Genomic DNA, 17,881 nt, shown 5'->3' on the forward strand with positions numbered 1-17,881 from the left:
ACCTGTGTGCTGCGTGCGAGTCGGAACAGGTTCGCTTCCGCCTTCATCACAATTTAATTGGCGTCTCATAAAAATCTGTTGTCACGTACAGAATCTCTGTTAAACTGAACAAATTTGCGTCCGGCCGGCGTGGCGGTCTATGCCGTTGCCTACCAACGTGGGGATCGCCGGTTCGAATCCCCGTGTTACCTCCGGCTCGGTCGGGCGTCCCTACAGACACAATTGGCCATGTCTGCGGGTGGGAAGCCGGATGTGGGTATGTGTCCTGGTCGCTGCACTAGCGCCTCCTCTGGTCAGTCAAGGCACCTGTTTGGGGGGGGAATAGTGTGATCCTCCCACTTGCTGCATCCCCCTGGTGAAACTCCTCACTGTCAGGTGAAAAGAAGCGGCTGGTGACTCCACATGTATCAGAGGACACGTGGTAGTCTGCAGCCCTCCCGGATCAGCAGAGGGGGTGGAGCAGCGACCGGGACGGCTCAAGACCGGGGTAATTGGCTGGGTACAGTTGGGGAGAAAAGGAGGGGGGGGGGGAATCCACAAAAAATAAAAAACTGAACAAATAAATTCCTTGCAGGCTTCTGTTAACAAAAAAACAAAAAAAAAATTTCTCCAATGTGGGATTCAACATCCACTTCAGAGACCTACTTTATCATTGGGTAAGTCCACTGTACACAAACTTACAGATCTAATCATGCCATGTGAACAAAGCACGGTTTTTTTTTTCCCACAAGATGAGCCACATTTACTTGTTTTTTAAGATTTTTTTTTTTGGCATTTTCTGCCTTTATTTGACAGAGACAGTAGAGAGAGAGACGGGATAACATGCAGCAAAGGGCCCGGGCCGGATTCGAACCCAAGCCGCTGCGGTAAGGACTCAGCCTTGTACGTGCCCTACCAGGTGAGCCACCGGGGCGCCCCAAAGTTTACTCGTTTTGTCATCTATTGCCCCTTTTCCATGACGTGGTACCGGCTCAACTCGACTCGCTTCTGTGTCGTGTTCCATTACCGTAACAGTACCCCCTCAGTGTAGCTGGTCGTCATAGTGACACCTGGTTTTCAATTTTAAAATGTTCTTTGGTAACACTTTCTATGAAGCTTGCATCCATAACGCCCTATAAGCATCTATAACGCCCTATAAGTGTGGCTATAAATCATTGTAAGATTCATTAGAACTACTTTTAAGATGGTTCCGCTTCGGTATTTAAAACTGCCGGGTGATATCCCATGCGTGCACTGATGATGCAAAATGACGCGGTGACGCGTTTCTCTGACCAATCGGAGGTCTGCATTGCTTTTGGTACCCGCTCCAGTTTTTTTGGAACCTCGACAAAGGTGGTACCAGAAAAGTGGTAAGTTACCAAAATGCCGGCACATTCCAGTAATGGAAAACGAGAAAAGGGCGGGGCGGGGCGAGTCGAGCCGGTACCATGTAGTGGACAAGGGGCATGTGAAACCTCTTGTGTTTTGTGTGACTGAACTTGTGTGAAAATCGTTTACCAGACTGAGCAACTGAAGGGTTTCTCTGCTGTGTGCGTCCTCATGTGTCTCTCCATTTGTTTCCCACTTGAAAAACCCTTCTCACAGACTGAGCAGCTGAAGGGTTTTTGTCCTGTATGAACTCTGGCGTGTTTCGTCATACCCCAGCGGTTAGAAAACCTTTTACAGCAGAACGGACAGCCGAATGGCTTTTCCCCTGTGTGAACTCTCGCGTGTGTCTCTGCAGCGTCTCTTCTCGTAAAACATTTACCGCACACCGAGCAATCGAACGGTTTTTCTCCCGGGTGGATTTTCATGTGTCTCCGCATCCACCCTCTTTGAGAAAACCCTTTGCCGCAGACCGAACAAGTAAATGGCTTTTTTCTGTCGTGGATTCTCATGTGTTTCTGTGCATAGTCTCTTCTCGAAAAACCTTTACCGCAGACAAAACAGCTGAAGGGTTTCATCTCAGTACATCTCTGAGGACTTATTTCATTCTTGATTCCGTCCAATCCTGACTGAGCATCTTCAGCCTGGTTCCAACCATCATCACTGTCTTCAGTCTCACTACTTTCACAACCATCTGAAGAGAGGGGCTCTCCATCACTGTTTGGTTGTAAATTAGCAGCTGGATCCAAGTTGCTGGCTGGTTCTGATAGTCCACAGTCTTCTCCGTCAGGTTCTGTTTTCATCTGGTCAGTTGAGGGGCTGGTCTCTCTGTTGTTCCCAGTTTGACTTTGATGAAGATGTGAGGACTGAGCTTTCACGTCACCATTTTTACTCCTCACTGGGACAGGAGTGACTGGCAACACCTCGGGTCCTTGAAGCTGCTCTTCCTCCCGACTGCTCCAGAGTTCATTCTCTTCCTCTTTAATGTGTGGGGGCTTTGGTTCTCCCTGGACCAGACTGGGGCTCCACTCCTGTTGCTCACTGGGAACCTCCTCTTTACAATCAAATGGCTGTGAAGGCTCTAAACAGGGAGAAAACAACAAAGACAAATTCATGTTAGTTGATTAATGGGGTCACCTCACCTAGGTCATCCATCAGGACGCCTCTTAGGGTTTCGGTTGTGTATGTTTGTTTAAAGCATGGGGCGCTACTCCACATGCAGTTCTATGATTCTCCGCTAACTGGAGATTTTGTGCCTTTCCATTGTCAAGATGCATTGATGACCTGCAAAGCCACGATGTCCCCCGGTCCATAACATCAATCTGTCGATGAATGCACCTAGGACTACTGCTACCCATAGGAATAGCAGGATTTATTATCGAGGTTTACTCCTCTGGATCCCCCGTGTTCTGCTCTGTTGTCTCGTGACAACATTAACAGGATTACTGTGAGGAGGGTGTGGCTCTTCACCACGCACAGACGGTCATTCATCATGGAGAGGCTATATTTTGCGCTTCACATGATGCTGGGGTGTATGAAGACCAGTCTAGGATGCCACAAAAGACCGTCTAGGAAAAGCACTACTCCTATACTTAACCCCTTAACCCCAACTGAGGTTAACCTTAACTCCTATACTTAACCCCTTAACCCCAACTGAGGTTAACCTTAACTCCTAACCTCTTAACCCCAACTGAGGTTAACCTTAACTTAACTCCTATACTTAACCCCTTAACCCCAACTGAGGCTTGATTATTGGGGCCTGACTTTGCAATACCAGGTTGTAAATATGTATCAGATGTTGTCCTGCCTGTCCTCTATCAAACAATTGAGAAACATAAAGACGAACTCATGAAAGATAACATGACTGGAGATAATTGGAGCCCCAATGTGCTCCAACAACAGCAGCAGCAGCAGGTGCTGACCATGCCAGAAGCTATGGCTCTGCTTACTGACATTATTCTGAAAAGCTGACAAAATAATGTATCGCAGTACATGGGATTGTGACATCTGTATCATGATACAACTCATACCACCAAGTTCTTTCCAATACATAGCCCTTGTTTTATAACCTATACATGTTATTGTTGATTAACAATAGACCAAAAATCGAACGAGGCTTGACTGTGTAGGAGAAAAAGGAGTATTCTGAGCTTTATGCAAGCGGTTGCATGTCTTGTAGTATTACTGTGTACATCTTGGCAATATGTTTTTATTGTTCTGCATACTACATACAAGTTTACTAATAATACAGCAAGGATGGAAAAAGAATGGCAGCGTGCGGAAGAAGGTCAGTCTGTTTGCAGCCGCCTCACCCAGTGCCGGTCTCAGAAGATGGCGGCGCGAATTCACATTTGCAGTGGCCTCACCCAGTACCGTCCATGCAGTGTCTTTGTCCACGTCTTAAGTTTTGTTTTCGTTTGATGGCTGGGACAGCTGGCGCTGGATCGGCTGGGAGAGCGGGGAAGGGTAAGCTAACTGCTAGCCCATGCAGACCGTCAGTTCCGATAAACGGGAGGGTGGTCTGGCGACGGCCTCACCTGGCGTTGACTGTGGTGTCTTTGATGTCGTCGTGAGGAGTGCGGGGAGGTGTGTCGAGGGTGTCTGGCTGGGAGAGCTGGCACCGGATCGGCTGGGAGAGCTTGGTCTGCTTCGTCCGGTGGGCCCAGGGACCACGGCCCTGCCTGGAACTGTGCCCGAGGAGGAAATACCGAGGGCGGTTTGACAGGATGCGGAAGCGGGGCGGGCTAAGCTAACTGCTAGCCCATGCAGACTGGCGGTTCTGACAGTCATGCTGGCAGGCATTCGTTCCCTTGGACAGTGATTTTTTGTTTAGTTTTGATATAGTGTTAGTTTGGGTATACCATGAGAGGAACTATATCCAGATTCCACTTGACATGAAAGCTTGTTTTAGACTTTGTGGAGGAGTTAGATGCTCGGTTGGTGGCCGGAGTTGATAGGCTTACAATCTAAATCTCAGCCTTCTCTCTTCTATTCTTATTTACTTTTTTTTTTAACTTAATTTTTCCCCTTTTGTTCATTTAATTTATGGTTTTCACTTGTTTACTTTGTTAGTTTTTGTTATGGTTTCATTTAATTCATGTTGTTTTGGGTGGTATGCCAGGCGGGGTGGGAGTGTGGTGGGGGATTTTGTATGGGTCTATTGGGAGGGTGGGTGGGCAGTGGGGGGGTGTTGTAGTTGTGGGTCCATAGTTTGATTGGTTTGTGTCTGAACATCGAAAATAAACCTTGTTTAAAAAAAAAAAGTATGCAGGGCGTCCGGGTAGCATAGTGGTCTATTCCGTTGCCTGCCAACACGGAGATCGCCTGTTCGAATCCCCGTGTTACCTCTGGCTTGATCGGACATCCCTACAGACACAGTTGGCCATGTCTGCAGGTGGGAAGCTGGATGTGGGTATGTGTCCTGGTCGCTGCACTAGCGCCTCCTCTGGTCAGTCGGGGCGCCTGTTCAGAGGGAGGGGGAGCTGGGGTAGCGTGATCCTCCCACACGCTATGTCCCCCTGGCGAAATTCCTCACTGTCGGGTGAAAAGAAGGGGCTGGTGACTCCACATGTATTGGAGGAGGCATGTGGTAGTCTGCAGCCTTCCCCGGATCGGCAGAGGGAGTGGAGCAGATCAGCAGAGGGGTTAGAGTGGCAATCAGGACGGCTCAGAAGAGTGAGGTAATTGGCTGGGTACAATTGGGGAGAAAAATGGGGGGGGGACCCCCCAAAAAAACAACATATGCGTTCCAGAACCTATTGAGTATGACTGATGTTGGACGGGCCAGGCCCACCTGATTTTCTCTGTGCCCACCCACACTGTGATGTGTGCCTACGCTACAGATGTATATGAACTGTGAATAGCGTTGCAGTACTCTGATATGTAATCCAGATTTATGATTAATCGTCAGTGGAGTTTATGGAATAATTTTTCAGACAGGTCGTAGCTCAGTACAACCTGGAAGACATTCCTGGACCTGTAAATCTTGGGTTTGAAGTCTTCAGCTGCCCTTTGTACTTTAAAACATAACTGTGAGTTCGCAGCTGCAACTCACTGGTTTTGTGAAATTCAAAATATATCTACAAATATCCACCCAGACACACAGAGGACGACCCGGCATGAGCCCGCAAGGTTGGGCTACCCCGGGGCCCAAACCCAGGACCTTCTTGCTGTGAGGCGACCGCGCTAATCACTGCGTCACCGTGCCGCCCTAACGCAACATGCCTACATGTGAAACAAGTGTAACCTTATATGTGAGTTGAGGTGGGGCTTGTGCCAAACAAAATTCCTTTATCTTAGAAAAGACGACTGTCTTTACTGTCCCCGCTGGTAGCAGAAGTACACGGATAAAACGAATGGCAAAAAGTAACGAGACCGAGACATGATATGACCTTAAAACTAACGTTAAACTCTGTGACAAATCAGATTCTCTGACCTGAACAGGAACTTCTGTCATACCGCCACAGGAAACGGCATTATCCTACCGTATCCCAAACTGTATTCTGATAAGTGTTACCAAGAAATGCTGCCTCCTTACAATTCAGGTAGACTCACAACTTCTGATAGTTGTCTTAACTTGTGACCTAATCTGAATGTCATCGGGTCACAGTAGGTTTACAACCGTCGACATGACTCAAATTCAACTTAAATTCTGTGAAGCCATCACGTCCAGTTAAAAGGGGAAGAAACGAAAATACAGGATGTTGAAGAATGATTAAAAACAGCGCAGGTGCCATACTGGCGAGATTGCAGTCGGTTAACAAAATCAGGTTCAGGTTCCCTGTTACTGCAGATTTAAGATTACAGACACACAGAAGAGGCATGACCCCCATTACTGCTTTCACATTTATCGGCACAAGTGCTCGGGGACCAGTATGGCCACATTTACACTACAGTTTCATCCTCAGCCATGTTGTTCACACGTTAACAAATATTACTAATGTTTTAAACTGAAAGTGAGAAAAAAATAACTTTGCTTAATGTCTTTTTATTACCGTCTTTTCTTCTTTTGGAATTCATTCTCAAGTCAGTCCAGGATTCACTAGTAAGCAGTCATTCAGAGGACTCTGGGGGGAAAATACAGCATGCACATTAGTGTACATTACCGTTAAGAAGACGCTCATAAATCCTCTTTAATGTGACGAGGGCGTCCTGAGCATCTTCTGAGTCCATCTGCCATGGACACAAGCACTCAGCGAGAAAACCATTCGGAGTCCTCCTGGCCAGGAGCAGGACTGGATGTCGCTCTAAAACTTCCCACTTGTGGAGCTGCAACAAAATTGACACCAAATCATAAGACTGAACATTGCATACATAACTACAAGTTCAGAGTACTGTGAAAAACAATGTTTCATGCGCTGATACCCAGACAGATAAGCTACGCACTGAGAGTCAGAGTGAAGTAACTATCAACAGTTTCGCAGTTAGCAATGTCACAAAAAAATGTTCAAAACAAAAAAAACCACACACTTGAACGCTGTTCTGCGAGGCAAGAGACAAATAACACACTTCTCTGTATCCGTACACGTGAAAGTACCGCTGCTGCTACAGACTAGACAATCAGGTTCGGACACGGAACAACCTCAGAAATCACATTATAAATTGAAAATCTTCCTTTTCAAGTTTTTGCTTCTAGGCCAGTGGTTCTCAAAGTGGGGTCTGGGGACCTCCAGGGATCCTTGAAGGGGGTCCCCAGCAAAAAGGGGAATCATTTATTTTCAGCATGACAGAATGTATGACTATTTTTGGTCATGGGTTTCATACACTTTCTGTAATAAAACATCCATCCACTATCCGAACCGCTTATCCTGCCCTCAGGGTCGCGGGGATGCTGGAGCCTATCCCAGCAGTTATTGGGTGGCAGGCGGGGAGACACTCTGGACAGGCCGCCAAGCCGTCACACAGGGCCACACACACACATACCCACACACATTCACACCTAGGGACAACTTAGTATGGCTGATTCACCTGACCTACATGTCTTTAGACTGTGGGAGGAAACCGGAGCCCCCGGAGGAAACCCACACAGACACGGGGAGAACATGCAAACTCCACACAGAGGACGACCTGGGACGACCCCCAAGGCTGGACTACCCCGGGGCTCGAACGCAGGACCTTCTTGCTGTGAGGCGACTGCGCTAACCACTGCACCACCGTGCTGCCACTTTATATCCAATGCAGGGAAAAACTAGAGCCAAAGATATATTTCAGGTGCTGTACAATGCAACGGAGGGTGGTGGACTACCCTGGAATAAATTGGCTGGAATCCCCACTTAAAATAACATTTTAAAAAAAGCTGTTCTTTAATCATGGAAAAGAACCGATAAGAGTACCGATAAAGAAACGGACCAATAAGGAGTAGTATCGATAAAGTCCTAACATACCCATCCCTAATTATGATAATAATAATAATAAAACGAAAAGCAAACATCTCATCAGATGGGAGTCCGTGGTCTAATTTGTGTCAGTTTAGGGGTCCTTGATGTGACAAAGTTTGAGAACACTGTTCTAGAACATGCATGTGAAAGTTGCTTGAATTAATCTTGCATACTTTTACATACTTTCTATGACTAACAGCTTAACTCTTAAACAACTTCGGATCAATGCGACGCAACAGCTCATCTATGTTTCTGGTCGGCTACACTGGTTTCCAGTTATTGTGGGTACTACAGTACTTTTTATTCTATCCTAAGTCTTTTCTATTATACTTTCTAATGTTTTGTTGTGTTTGCATAGTCACTGGTGGACCATGCTGCAAAGCATTTCGTTATACAGTACATTGTATATGTGTGACTTGCACACAAAAAACTGAACCTTTTTGTCTGAAAATGATCCGATAAGGATGCATCTGACATCATGAGGTGTCTGTGGTTATTTTTCAGCCACCAGTTCGCTCTGTCCCCTCTCTGCTCCCTCTCAGTGTTTTCAGTACTTTTGAAAAGCAAGGCCTGACGTTCCTGTCATAGTACTTTCCAGACTGAAAAGTGATCTCTCCACCCAACTGGAGTTAGGGGTGTCTCAGTTTGATGCTGCTCACCATTCCACATGGAATAATCAAGACAGTGTGTGGTGAGGTCCCTTCCTAACTTATTTAGCCTACTTTTTATGTTGATTTAGTTGAAAGTAAAAAACACTGCATTAAACCAAAAACAAAACAAGGGACTGGGGTGCATGAAACCAAAGTCAAAGTTCAAAGCACAAAAAAATGTTCATTCATTCATTCATCATCAGCCGCTTCTCCGGGGTCGGGTCACGGTGGCAGCAAACTAAGTAGGGCACTCCAGATGTCCCTCTCCCCCGCAACGCCCTCCAGCTCCTCCTGGGGGATCCCAAGGTGTTCCCAGGCCAGATTGGACATGTAGTCCCTCCAGCAAGTTCTGGGTCTACCCCGGGGTCTCCTCCCAGTTGGCCGTGCCCGGTAAACCTCCAAACAAAGGCGCCAAAGAGGCATCCTGACCAGATGCCGACGCCTGAACCATCTCAACTGGCTCCTTTTGATGCTAAGGAGCAGCGGCTCTACTCCGAGCTCCCTCCGGATGTCCGAGCTCCTCACCCTATCTCTAAGGCTGAGCCCAAACACCCTACGGAGGAAACTCATTTCAGCCGCTTGTATCCGCGAACTCACCCTTTTCGGTCACTACCCAAAGCTCATGACCATAGGTGAGGGTTGGAACGAAGACTGACTGGTAAACTGAGAGCTTTGCCTTCCGGCTCAGCTCCCTCTTCACCACAACGGTCCGGTACAACGTCCGCATTACTGCTGATGCTGCACCAATCCGCCTGTCAATCTCCCGCTCCATCCTACCCTCACTCGTGAACAAGAGCCCGAGATACTTGAACTCCTTCACTTCACAAAAAAATATTCACACACCCAAATCCATTATTACTGCTTTTATTTAGTTTTCTTGCTCAGACCTGAGCACAGGGGAAAACATGCACAGACGTTTCGGCTACTCCTTCTTCAGTGTGCACACTGAGGGAGGTATAACCGAAACTATGTTCATTTAGTTAAAAATTGATGTTTTACTAAAACTGGGTGTGCAAACCTTTTTTGTGCTATGTTCATTTAGTTAGAAATTAATGTTATACTAATACTTAAAATCATGTTTTGAGTAAACTAATATACAATACCCACAAGTTAGATGCTCTGATTTCACTTAATTCAAATATGGTGGTTACAGAAATATACCTCAACACATTGCATAAAATGTAGTAATCAGGCAGTGACCTGTACTTCACCCATCAACTAGATTAAGAATTCAGGATTGTCTTGCACAATGAAACAAGGATGAACGTTGGAATGCTGAAGAGGTCCGTGACGTAACAGCGGTATAGCAACGTGTATGTAAATGTAAAGATCAGGGATTATTTACTTAGTATTTTACGACAACTGTCTGAAAGAAAAAAAACCTACCAGTAGATTTGTTGCATCGTATACTTTGTTCAGACTGCAGTTTTTTTTCTGCCTGTCTCTCCAGGCCTGGGCAACTTTTGTCTTGTGTTTTTCAAGTTTTTGCTTGTAGGGCTGCTTGGCACCACAGTGCTGACACGTCTTGCTGGCTACCCCAATTTTTTCCTTACAGATGTGGCATTTTTTCTGAGTAGGCATCTGGAGAAAGAAACATAAAGAGTGATTAGAACACTGCATGTCGTGTTATCAGGGGGTAAGGAATCAATTTTCTCACCCATACTATGTTGACAGGACTCACGGTCTTTTACCTTAGAAAATCTTGTCAACACAGTGACCTAAGGTGTTGGTTTTCAAAGAAAACTGCTACAGTATACTACTACTCAGAACCTGGTTCCCCAAATTCGTTTGATCAAGTCAACACATAAAAACTGTATTTGTGGTAGTCTTCTAGAGGAAGAGAGCTCTAGAAGAGGTCTGAGATCTACTACTACTCCTACTACTTTCGGCTGTTCCCGTTAGGGGTCACCACAGCAGATCATCCATTTCCATCTCTTCCTGTCCTCTGCATCTTCCTCTGTCACACCAGCCACCTGCATGTCCTCCCTCACCACATCCATAAACCTCCTCTTTGGCCTTCCTCTTCTCCTCTTCCCTGGCAGCTCCATATTCAGCATCCTTCTCCCCATATACCCAGCATCTCTCCTCCACACATGTCCAAGCCATCTCAATCTCGCCTCTCTTGCTTTGTCTCCAAACTGTCCAACCTGAGCGGTCCCTCTAATATACTCGTTCCTAATCCTGTCCTTCTTCATCACTCCCAGTGAAAATCTTATCATCTTCAACTCTGCCACCTCCAGCTCCACCTCCTGTCTTTTCGTCAGTGCCACTGTCTCCAAACCATATAACATAGCTGGTCTCACAACCATCTTGTAAACCTTCCCTTTAACTCTTGCTGGTACCCTTCTGTCACAAATCACTCCTGACACTCTTCTCCACCCACTCCACCCTGCCTGCACTCTCTTCTTCGCCTCTCCTCTGCACTCCCCGTTACTTTGGACAGTTGACCCCAAGTATTTAAACTCATACACCTTCGTCACCTCTACTCCTTGCATCCTCACCGTTCCGCCGTCCTCCCTCTCATTCACGCATATGTATTGTGTCTTGCTCCTACTGACTTCCATTCCTCTTCTCTCCAGCGCATACCTCCACCTCTCCAGGCTCTCCTCAACCTGCACCCTACTCTCGCTACAGCTCACAATGTCCGAAGAGGTCTGAGATCAAACATAAGAATAAATGCTTGTTACAGAATTAACAAACCTATTGAGAATGACGTGTGAGGTGGTATTCTAACACAGTGGTTCTCAACCTTTTTGGGGTCCTGGACCCCCTGCGTATTTTTGATCTACCCTGAGGACCCCTCCACCTGATCTTGGGGGAGGGGGGTTGCAATTTGATAGAAACAGTAGAAACTGCATTTTAAATTGCATTATAGCATTTATTCACTCTTTGGGGCAAAAATAAGAGCTTTCAGTTGTAACTTAGATATAGTTAACAAAACAGAATATGTATTCAGTAACTTTCAGATATATGTAACAAAACAGAATATGTATTCAGTAACTTTCAGATATATGTAACAAAACAGAATATGTATTCAGTAACTTTCAGATATATGTAACAACAGAATTCTTATGCAGTAACTTTTAACAATGCAAACGGGAGCGAGATCTCTTATTAAAATACAATAAATTACACTTGTGAAACAGACGTAATTAGAGAAAAAAGTCCTGTTACCCTTTATAGTTTAGGTAGATAAAGGTCTCAGTCACATTGGAGTAAAATAATCCTATTTCTATAAATGTCATAGGATCTTTTTTTTAAAGACATTTTATTTTCACGGACCCCTTGCAATGACACCACGGACCACTAGGGGGGTGCGCGGACCCCTGGTTGGGAAAAACTGCTCTAGGCAACGCGTCCGTGTTAATTCGTTGGGTTAGCAGTTAAGCTAACGTTATGCTAAGCCGCCTCCTCGCCGTCCTCCGTCGTTACAATACGTTTCGCTCCCCGTCACAACAAGCCGTCTCCTTCCGTAAGCCGTCGTGCGGACGCACGTCAATAACAGCGACGTTTAATGCCACGTGTTGGTTAAAACGTCCAGGCTAGCCGACTTTCTAGCGTCAAGTTAGCTCTTGTAACGTTATGCATAGGTAGACACGACGTCCATAGCAGTCTTAGTTACTGTGCTAGACGGCGAAACGACACACAAACGCACCGACTACATAGTCTGTCGTTCTTAAATTGTGTTTTTTATCACTATTCACTGACTACTTACCTTTGTTCGGCTCTCTATGAGGCGTCGTACAAGGACGTCAACAAAGCAGATCAAAACCCACAATGCACAGAGGCGAAAAGTACGTGTCATGCCGCCTGCCGCCGGTAGGGGCGCTAATTTAGGAAACGCTCCTGTGGGTCGTATTAGAGCAGCGTTTCTCAACCGGGGGTCCGCGGACCCCTAGTGGTCCGTGGTGTCATTGCAAGGGGTCCGTGAAAATAAAATGTCTTTAAAAAAAAGATCCTATGACATTTATAGAAATAGGATTATTTTACTCAAATGTGACTGAGACCTTTATCTACCTGAACTATAAAGGGTAACAGGACTTTTTTCTCTAATTACATCTGTTTCACAAGTGTAATTTATTGTATTTTAATAAGAGATCTCGCTCCCGTTTGCATTGTTAAAAGTTACTGCATAAGAATTCTGTTTTGTTACATATATCTGAAAGTTACTGAATACATATTCTGTTTTGTTACATATATCTGAAAGTTACTGAATACATATTCTGTTTTGTTACATATATCTGAAAGTTACTGAATACATATTCTGTTTTGTTACATATATCTGAAAGTTACTGAATACATATTCTGTTTTGTTACATATATCTGAAAGTTACTCTTATTTTTGCCCCAAAGAGTGAATAAATGCTATAATGCAATTTAAAATGCAGTTTCTACTGTTTCTATCAAATTGCAAACCCCCCTCCCCCAAGATCAGGTGGAGTGGTCCTCAGGGTAGATCAAAAATACGCAGGGGGTCCAGGACCCCAAAAAGGTGGAGAACCACTGGGTTGGAGGACTTGTTGAGTACACGTGAAAAAAACCTACAGTAACGTGGAACTGTTGTTGAAACACGTACAGTACAGCCAGGCGTGTCATTACTCTGCCGTTCATGTCTGGGAGGTTAAGTGTAGGGGAGTGGATGATCTTGGAGACAGCATGTGTGATCCTGGTAAGTTTGTTTTTGGTGGAGATGGCCAGCATTAATTAAGCCTCCTAAACTTGTAACTATACTCCGTAACAAAAATCAAAGTTTTGAGGACTAAATGAAAAAGAAAACTAGTGCGAAAAAACACTGAAGGCTTGGTAGAGGTAGTCTCTGGAAGGGATCATAACCGTCACCCCCCACCACCCCCCCAAAAAAAACCCAAAAAGCAAAACTTACGCTGAGTGGACCCCCCCCCCCTTTAATGAAGAACAGGTGAAGGGCAAGTTTTCACTGAAACATGAGAGGTTTTCTAGATTCATCACCACCACCACCAACAACAGTAACATTTTGTACAGCACCTTTCAAGGATGCATAACACTAGATAAGAACAAAAAAACAAAACAAGACTACAGACCATAGGCCTTAGTAAAAAAGTAGATTTTCAGTAGTCTTTTAAAATTTGCCAATGAAGCAACATTTCAGATCTCTGATGGAATATAGTAGTTCAAAATGGTGGGGGCTGCCACACTAAAGGCTCTATCCCCAAAAGGCCATAGGTTAAAGGGTGGGGGGGTGTTGGAAAGCAGGAAAGCAAGCCCGTGTCTGCGGACCGCAGATTCTGCAATGGAATATAGGAGTTGAGGAGGTCTTATAGGTACTGGGGGGTAAGGGCATGGAGGGATTAATAGGTGAGGAGGAGGATTATATAGGAAATGTAGGATTTGACCAGGAGCCAGTGAAGGTGGACAAGGGTTGGGAGTGAGCACCCTGGCAGCTGAAATCTGCACATATTGAAGTCTGTCTAGGGCTTTGCTAGGTACCCCAGACCAGACTCCATTGCCATAATCCAGATGGGGGGTGATGAAGTTATGGCTAAGGGTCTCTGCCATGGCCATTACTCTGCCATGGCCATTCCTCTCAGACAAGTCTGAGAGGAATGGCCAGAGTCTGGAGATGTTTTGAGGTGAAAGAAAGTAGATTTGGTGATGGATTTGATGTGTGACTGGAATGAGAGGGTGGAGTCCAGAATGACACCAAGGTGGCGGACTTCTGGGATGGGCAGATGGAGCAGCCATCCAGGTCGAGGAGCTCTCCAGCTTTCCTGAGCAGAGCCTTGGGAGCCACGACCATGAGCTCAGTCTTATTTCTATTTAGCTTGAGTAGATTTGATGACATTCAGATTTTTATTTGGTGGAGGCAGATGACAAGAGATTGTGGGGGGAGCTGAGTTGGATGGTCTAGTGCTGAGATAAAGCTGCATGTCATCAGCATAGCAATGGAAACTTAAACTGTGGTGGCGGATGAGCTGACCAAGGGGGAGCATGTAGATGGTAAAGGGGAGGGGTCCAAGCACGGAGCCTTGTGGCACGCCTTGGTTGACGGGAGCTAGGGTGGAACTGGAGTCTCTGATGGTGACAAACTGTTTCCTGTTGGCGAGATATGACTGGAACCATGAGAGAGCTACACCAGTGAGGCCTCGGCATTCAGATAAGCGGTTGAGGAGGATGGTGTGGGGAAACGGTGTTGAAGGCTGCAGAGAGGTCCAGGAGGATGAGAATACTGATGTGGCCGGAATCAGCAGCAATGAGGTCATTGGTAATTTTGATGAAGACAGTCTCCATGCTGTGGTGTGCTTTGAAGCCAGATTGGAGGGGTTCACAGAGCTCATAGTTGGACATGTGGGGATGGAGTTGGGAAGCAACTGCTCTTTCCAGGATTTTACTGATAAATGGAAGGCTGGAGATCGGCCTGTATTTAGGTCTGGGTCCAGACCTGGCTTCATGTGGATGGGGATGACTGCAGCCGTTTTGAAGCTGGAGGGGTACCGTGCCAGATTCCAAAGAGGAGTTGATAATGTCCACAATTATGAGGCACAATGTAGGTAAATATGCCTTGACCCAGGACGGCGGGCATGGGGTCCAGGGAAGAGGTAGGTTCGATGTGAGCATGCCACCTGAATAAAATTTTTATCTTAGTGTTATACTTAAGGTGTTGCTTGCTTTTGCCCAAAGAGAATATTTCTTATGTATTTCAGATAATGATTTTATTTTTGTATTTCAGGTGTGATGTGTGTACTCTGCAGTGGACTGGTAACACTGTTACCTGAAATGTGAGGCGAGGCCCTGCCTGAGACAGTTGAGGAAGTTGAGAATTTGAGTCGGTAAGAAACTTTTTTTTCTTTTACATGGCTCAGGCCCCCTGAAGAATGACTCTAATTCCACTGCAAACACCACCCCAAATTTTGAGACAATGTGAATCAATGAAAGGTCAATGGAAAGAGGCGGTGTGGAGCCACAAATCAGCACTTGGCCATGGGCTATGCAAATTTGGCAGTATGGATGTTTGTTCCAGTCAGCTCAAGCATAACCATAAAAAAAGTTACTCCCACTCCGCTAGATCTGTTCAAGATGGAGGACAAATTGATTGTTGCTCAGTTCCAATGTGAGTTCCAGTACTAAAAAGTATAATACATTTTTAGTAGATGTAGAGGACAGTGAAGGTGGTGTCCATCTATAAAGGGGTGTAGATTCAATTCAATTCAATTTATTGTTATTATAAGCAATGTGCAGGCACATGTTAAAAACGAAATAAGGGCTGCGGCTTTGCCAAACAGTGCAAGAAAAACATAGACAAACACAGCAAACATAGTGTAAGATATATACAGATGAAGACTAAAAGCCAAAGATCAGTTAAAAAAAAAAAGCATGAGTATAAACATATTTACAGACATTCAGTGGGTGGCCAGGTTCAGGTGGGCAACAGCTTGGGGAAAGAAGCTGTTTTTGAGCCTGGTAGTGCGGGCTCTGAGGCTCCTGTAGCGCCTCCCAGAGCGCAGGGGGGAGAACAGTCCATGGTTGGGGTGGGTGGGATCTCTGCTGATGCTGAGACCCCATCGAAGGCAGCGTTTGTGATAAATGTCTTTTATGGCTGGGAGCTGGGTACCGGTGATATACTGGGCCGCCTTGATGACCCGCTGCAGAGCTTTCTGGTCTACTGAGGTGCAGTTGCCGTACCACACTGAGATGCAGCTGGTCAGGATGCTCTCTATGGTGCAGTGGTAGAAGTTGGTGAGAATTTTGGAGGATAGACGGGCGCTCCTCAGCCTCCTCAGGAAATGCAGGCATTGTTGGGCCTTTTTACACAAGGGCCTGGGTGTTTGATGTCCAGGAAAGACCCTCGCTGATGTGGACTCCAAGGAATGTAAAGCTGGAGACACGCTCCACTTCCACCCAAATGATGTGTATGAGGGAGTGGCTGCAGCTTCTAGACCTCCTGAAGTCCACAATCAGCTCCTCATTTTCTGCACATTGAGTGCAAGATTGTTGGTGGTGTACCATGATGTGAGAAGCTGAATCTCGTCCCTGGAAGCCGTCTCATCATTGTTGGTGATACGGCCAATGACTGTGGTGTCATCTGCAAACTTAACCATTACATTTGAGGGGTGAGTTGGCAGGCAGTCGTGGGTAAAGAGGGAGAAAAGGAGGGGGCTCAGAACACAGCCTTGAGGGCCACCTGTGCTGAGGGTCAGGGTGGAGGAGGTGTGGTCACCTAACCTAACAGACTGAGGTCAGTTGGTCAGGAAGTCCAGGGTCCAGTTACAGAGGAAGGGGTTGAGGCCAAGGGAGAGGAGTTTGGTGGTTAGTTTGGCGGGGATGATAGTGTTGAAAGCAGAGCCATAATCTATGAACAGCATGCGGATGTACGTGTTGATAAGTTCAAGGTGGGTCAGAGCAAAGTGCAGGGCAGTGGCAATGGCCACTATGTCGAGGACAGTGATGGTGGAGTCCATGTATAAAGGATATAAAGGGGTGTAGATGTAGAGGACTGTGATGGTGGTGTGGGTTAGACTGAAGGTGTCAGTGTTGTAGTAGAACATCTCATTCCTCCTCCTCTCAAGTCTACCCAGAGAGTTTAGTTGTCTAACGCCGGCGTGTCGTCTTTCTATTCGCCTCATAGTCTATAGGTCTAATGCGTTTGTCACCAAGTCACGATTTGGAGGAAGCTGACTGTAATCTACTACGTCTTCCCCCGGACACAAGATTTGGGTTTTTCCCCCCCTCAAAGCAGCCATGTAATGTCTTTTTTTTTTTTATTTCTTTATCATGGGGACAATTAATTCCACCATTCTGTACCCAAAGCAACGTGTTTTCGGCTCAGAAAACATTAAAAAAAAAAGTTTACAGTAATTTTGACGTACTACTGGAATTTAAAATATGAAACGGGTGTGAGGAAGTCCCTTAAAAATGTCAATTTGCCATTAGTATGCCAGACATAAGAAGAGGGCAATAAGCTACGTAACGTTATGTTGTAGCCCAGTGGTTCTCAATAAGGTCCTCAGGTACCACTGAGCTTATGTCCTTAATAAACTTTGCAATTAATTTGAACTGCAAACCAGTGGCTGAAAAGGGAAATGGTTCAGTAATATGACGGGGTTAGAAACCATGTTGGAATCCACCGGATTCCACCGTGGCAAAGTTTCGAGAATATTCTCCCAACTTGTCTTACATATAAACCCTCTGTCTGTTCCGGGACCTGCTGAGTCACAAATTAAGCACCGTCCGTAAACCAGCCGACTTCGTACTGTTGCCTGGATCTGAGTGCCACTGTGCACCAATCCGCTGCCTGTCTCGTACTCTGCCCGTCTTGCCCAGTAAAAGTGCTGTTACTTTATCCTCTGCCTCTGTCTGGTGTGTTCCGCCTGCGAGTCCGATCTGAGCCCGACAGGATCATTAAGCTAAAGGGCCCTGGCAGTAGGGGGAGAGGGATGGAATGAATGACCGATAGCAGAAAATGGCGATAAAATAAAAGCCAAGAACTGAGTTCCTCAGCCCAGGCAACCTGAC

The 17,881-nt window shown here is 46.0% G+C and overlaps 1 protein-coding gene across 1 annotated transcript; it reads right to left on the bottom strand.

The window, feature by feature from the left end:
- Positions 1-808: 808 nt before the first annotated feature.
- LOC130126818 (oocyte zinc finger protein XlCOF7.1-like) lies at positions 809-6,582 on the bottom strand. Its single transcript, XM_056296459.1, has 2 exons — positions 6,471-6,582; positions 809-2,446 (listed from the first exon to the last, which is right to left on the bottom strand). Exons 1-2 carry the CDS (start codon positions 6,535-6,537, stop codon positions 1,494-1,496), a joined length of 1,020 nt encoding a protein of 339 aa, XP_056152434.1. The 5' UTR covers positions 6,538-6,582; the 3' UTR covers positions 809-1,493.
- Positions 6,583-17,881: the final 11,299 nt, after the last annotated feature.

Source organism: Lampris incognitus, chromosome 16 (genome assembly GCF_029633865.1).
Source record: "Lampris incognitus isolate fLamInc1 chromosome 16, fLamInc1.hap2, whole genome shotgun sequence".
In the NCBI taxonomy this organism is placed as follows: Eukaryota; Metazoa; Chordata; class Actinopteri; order Lampriformes; family Lampridae; genus Lampris; species Lampris incognitus.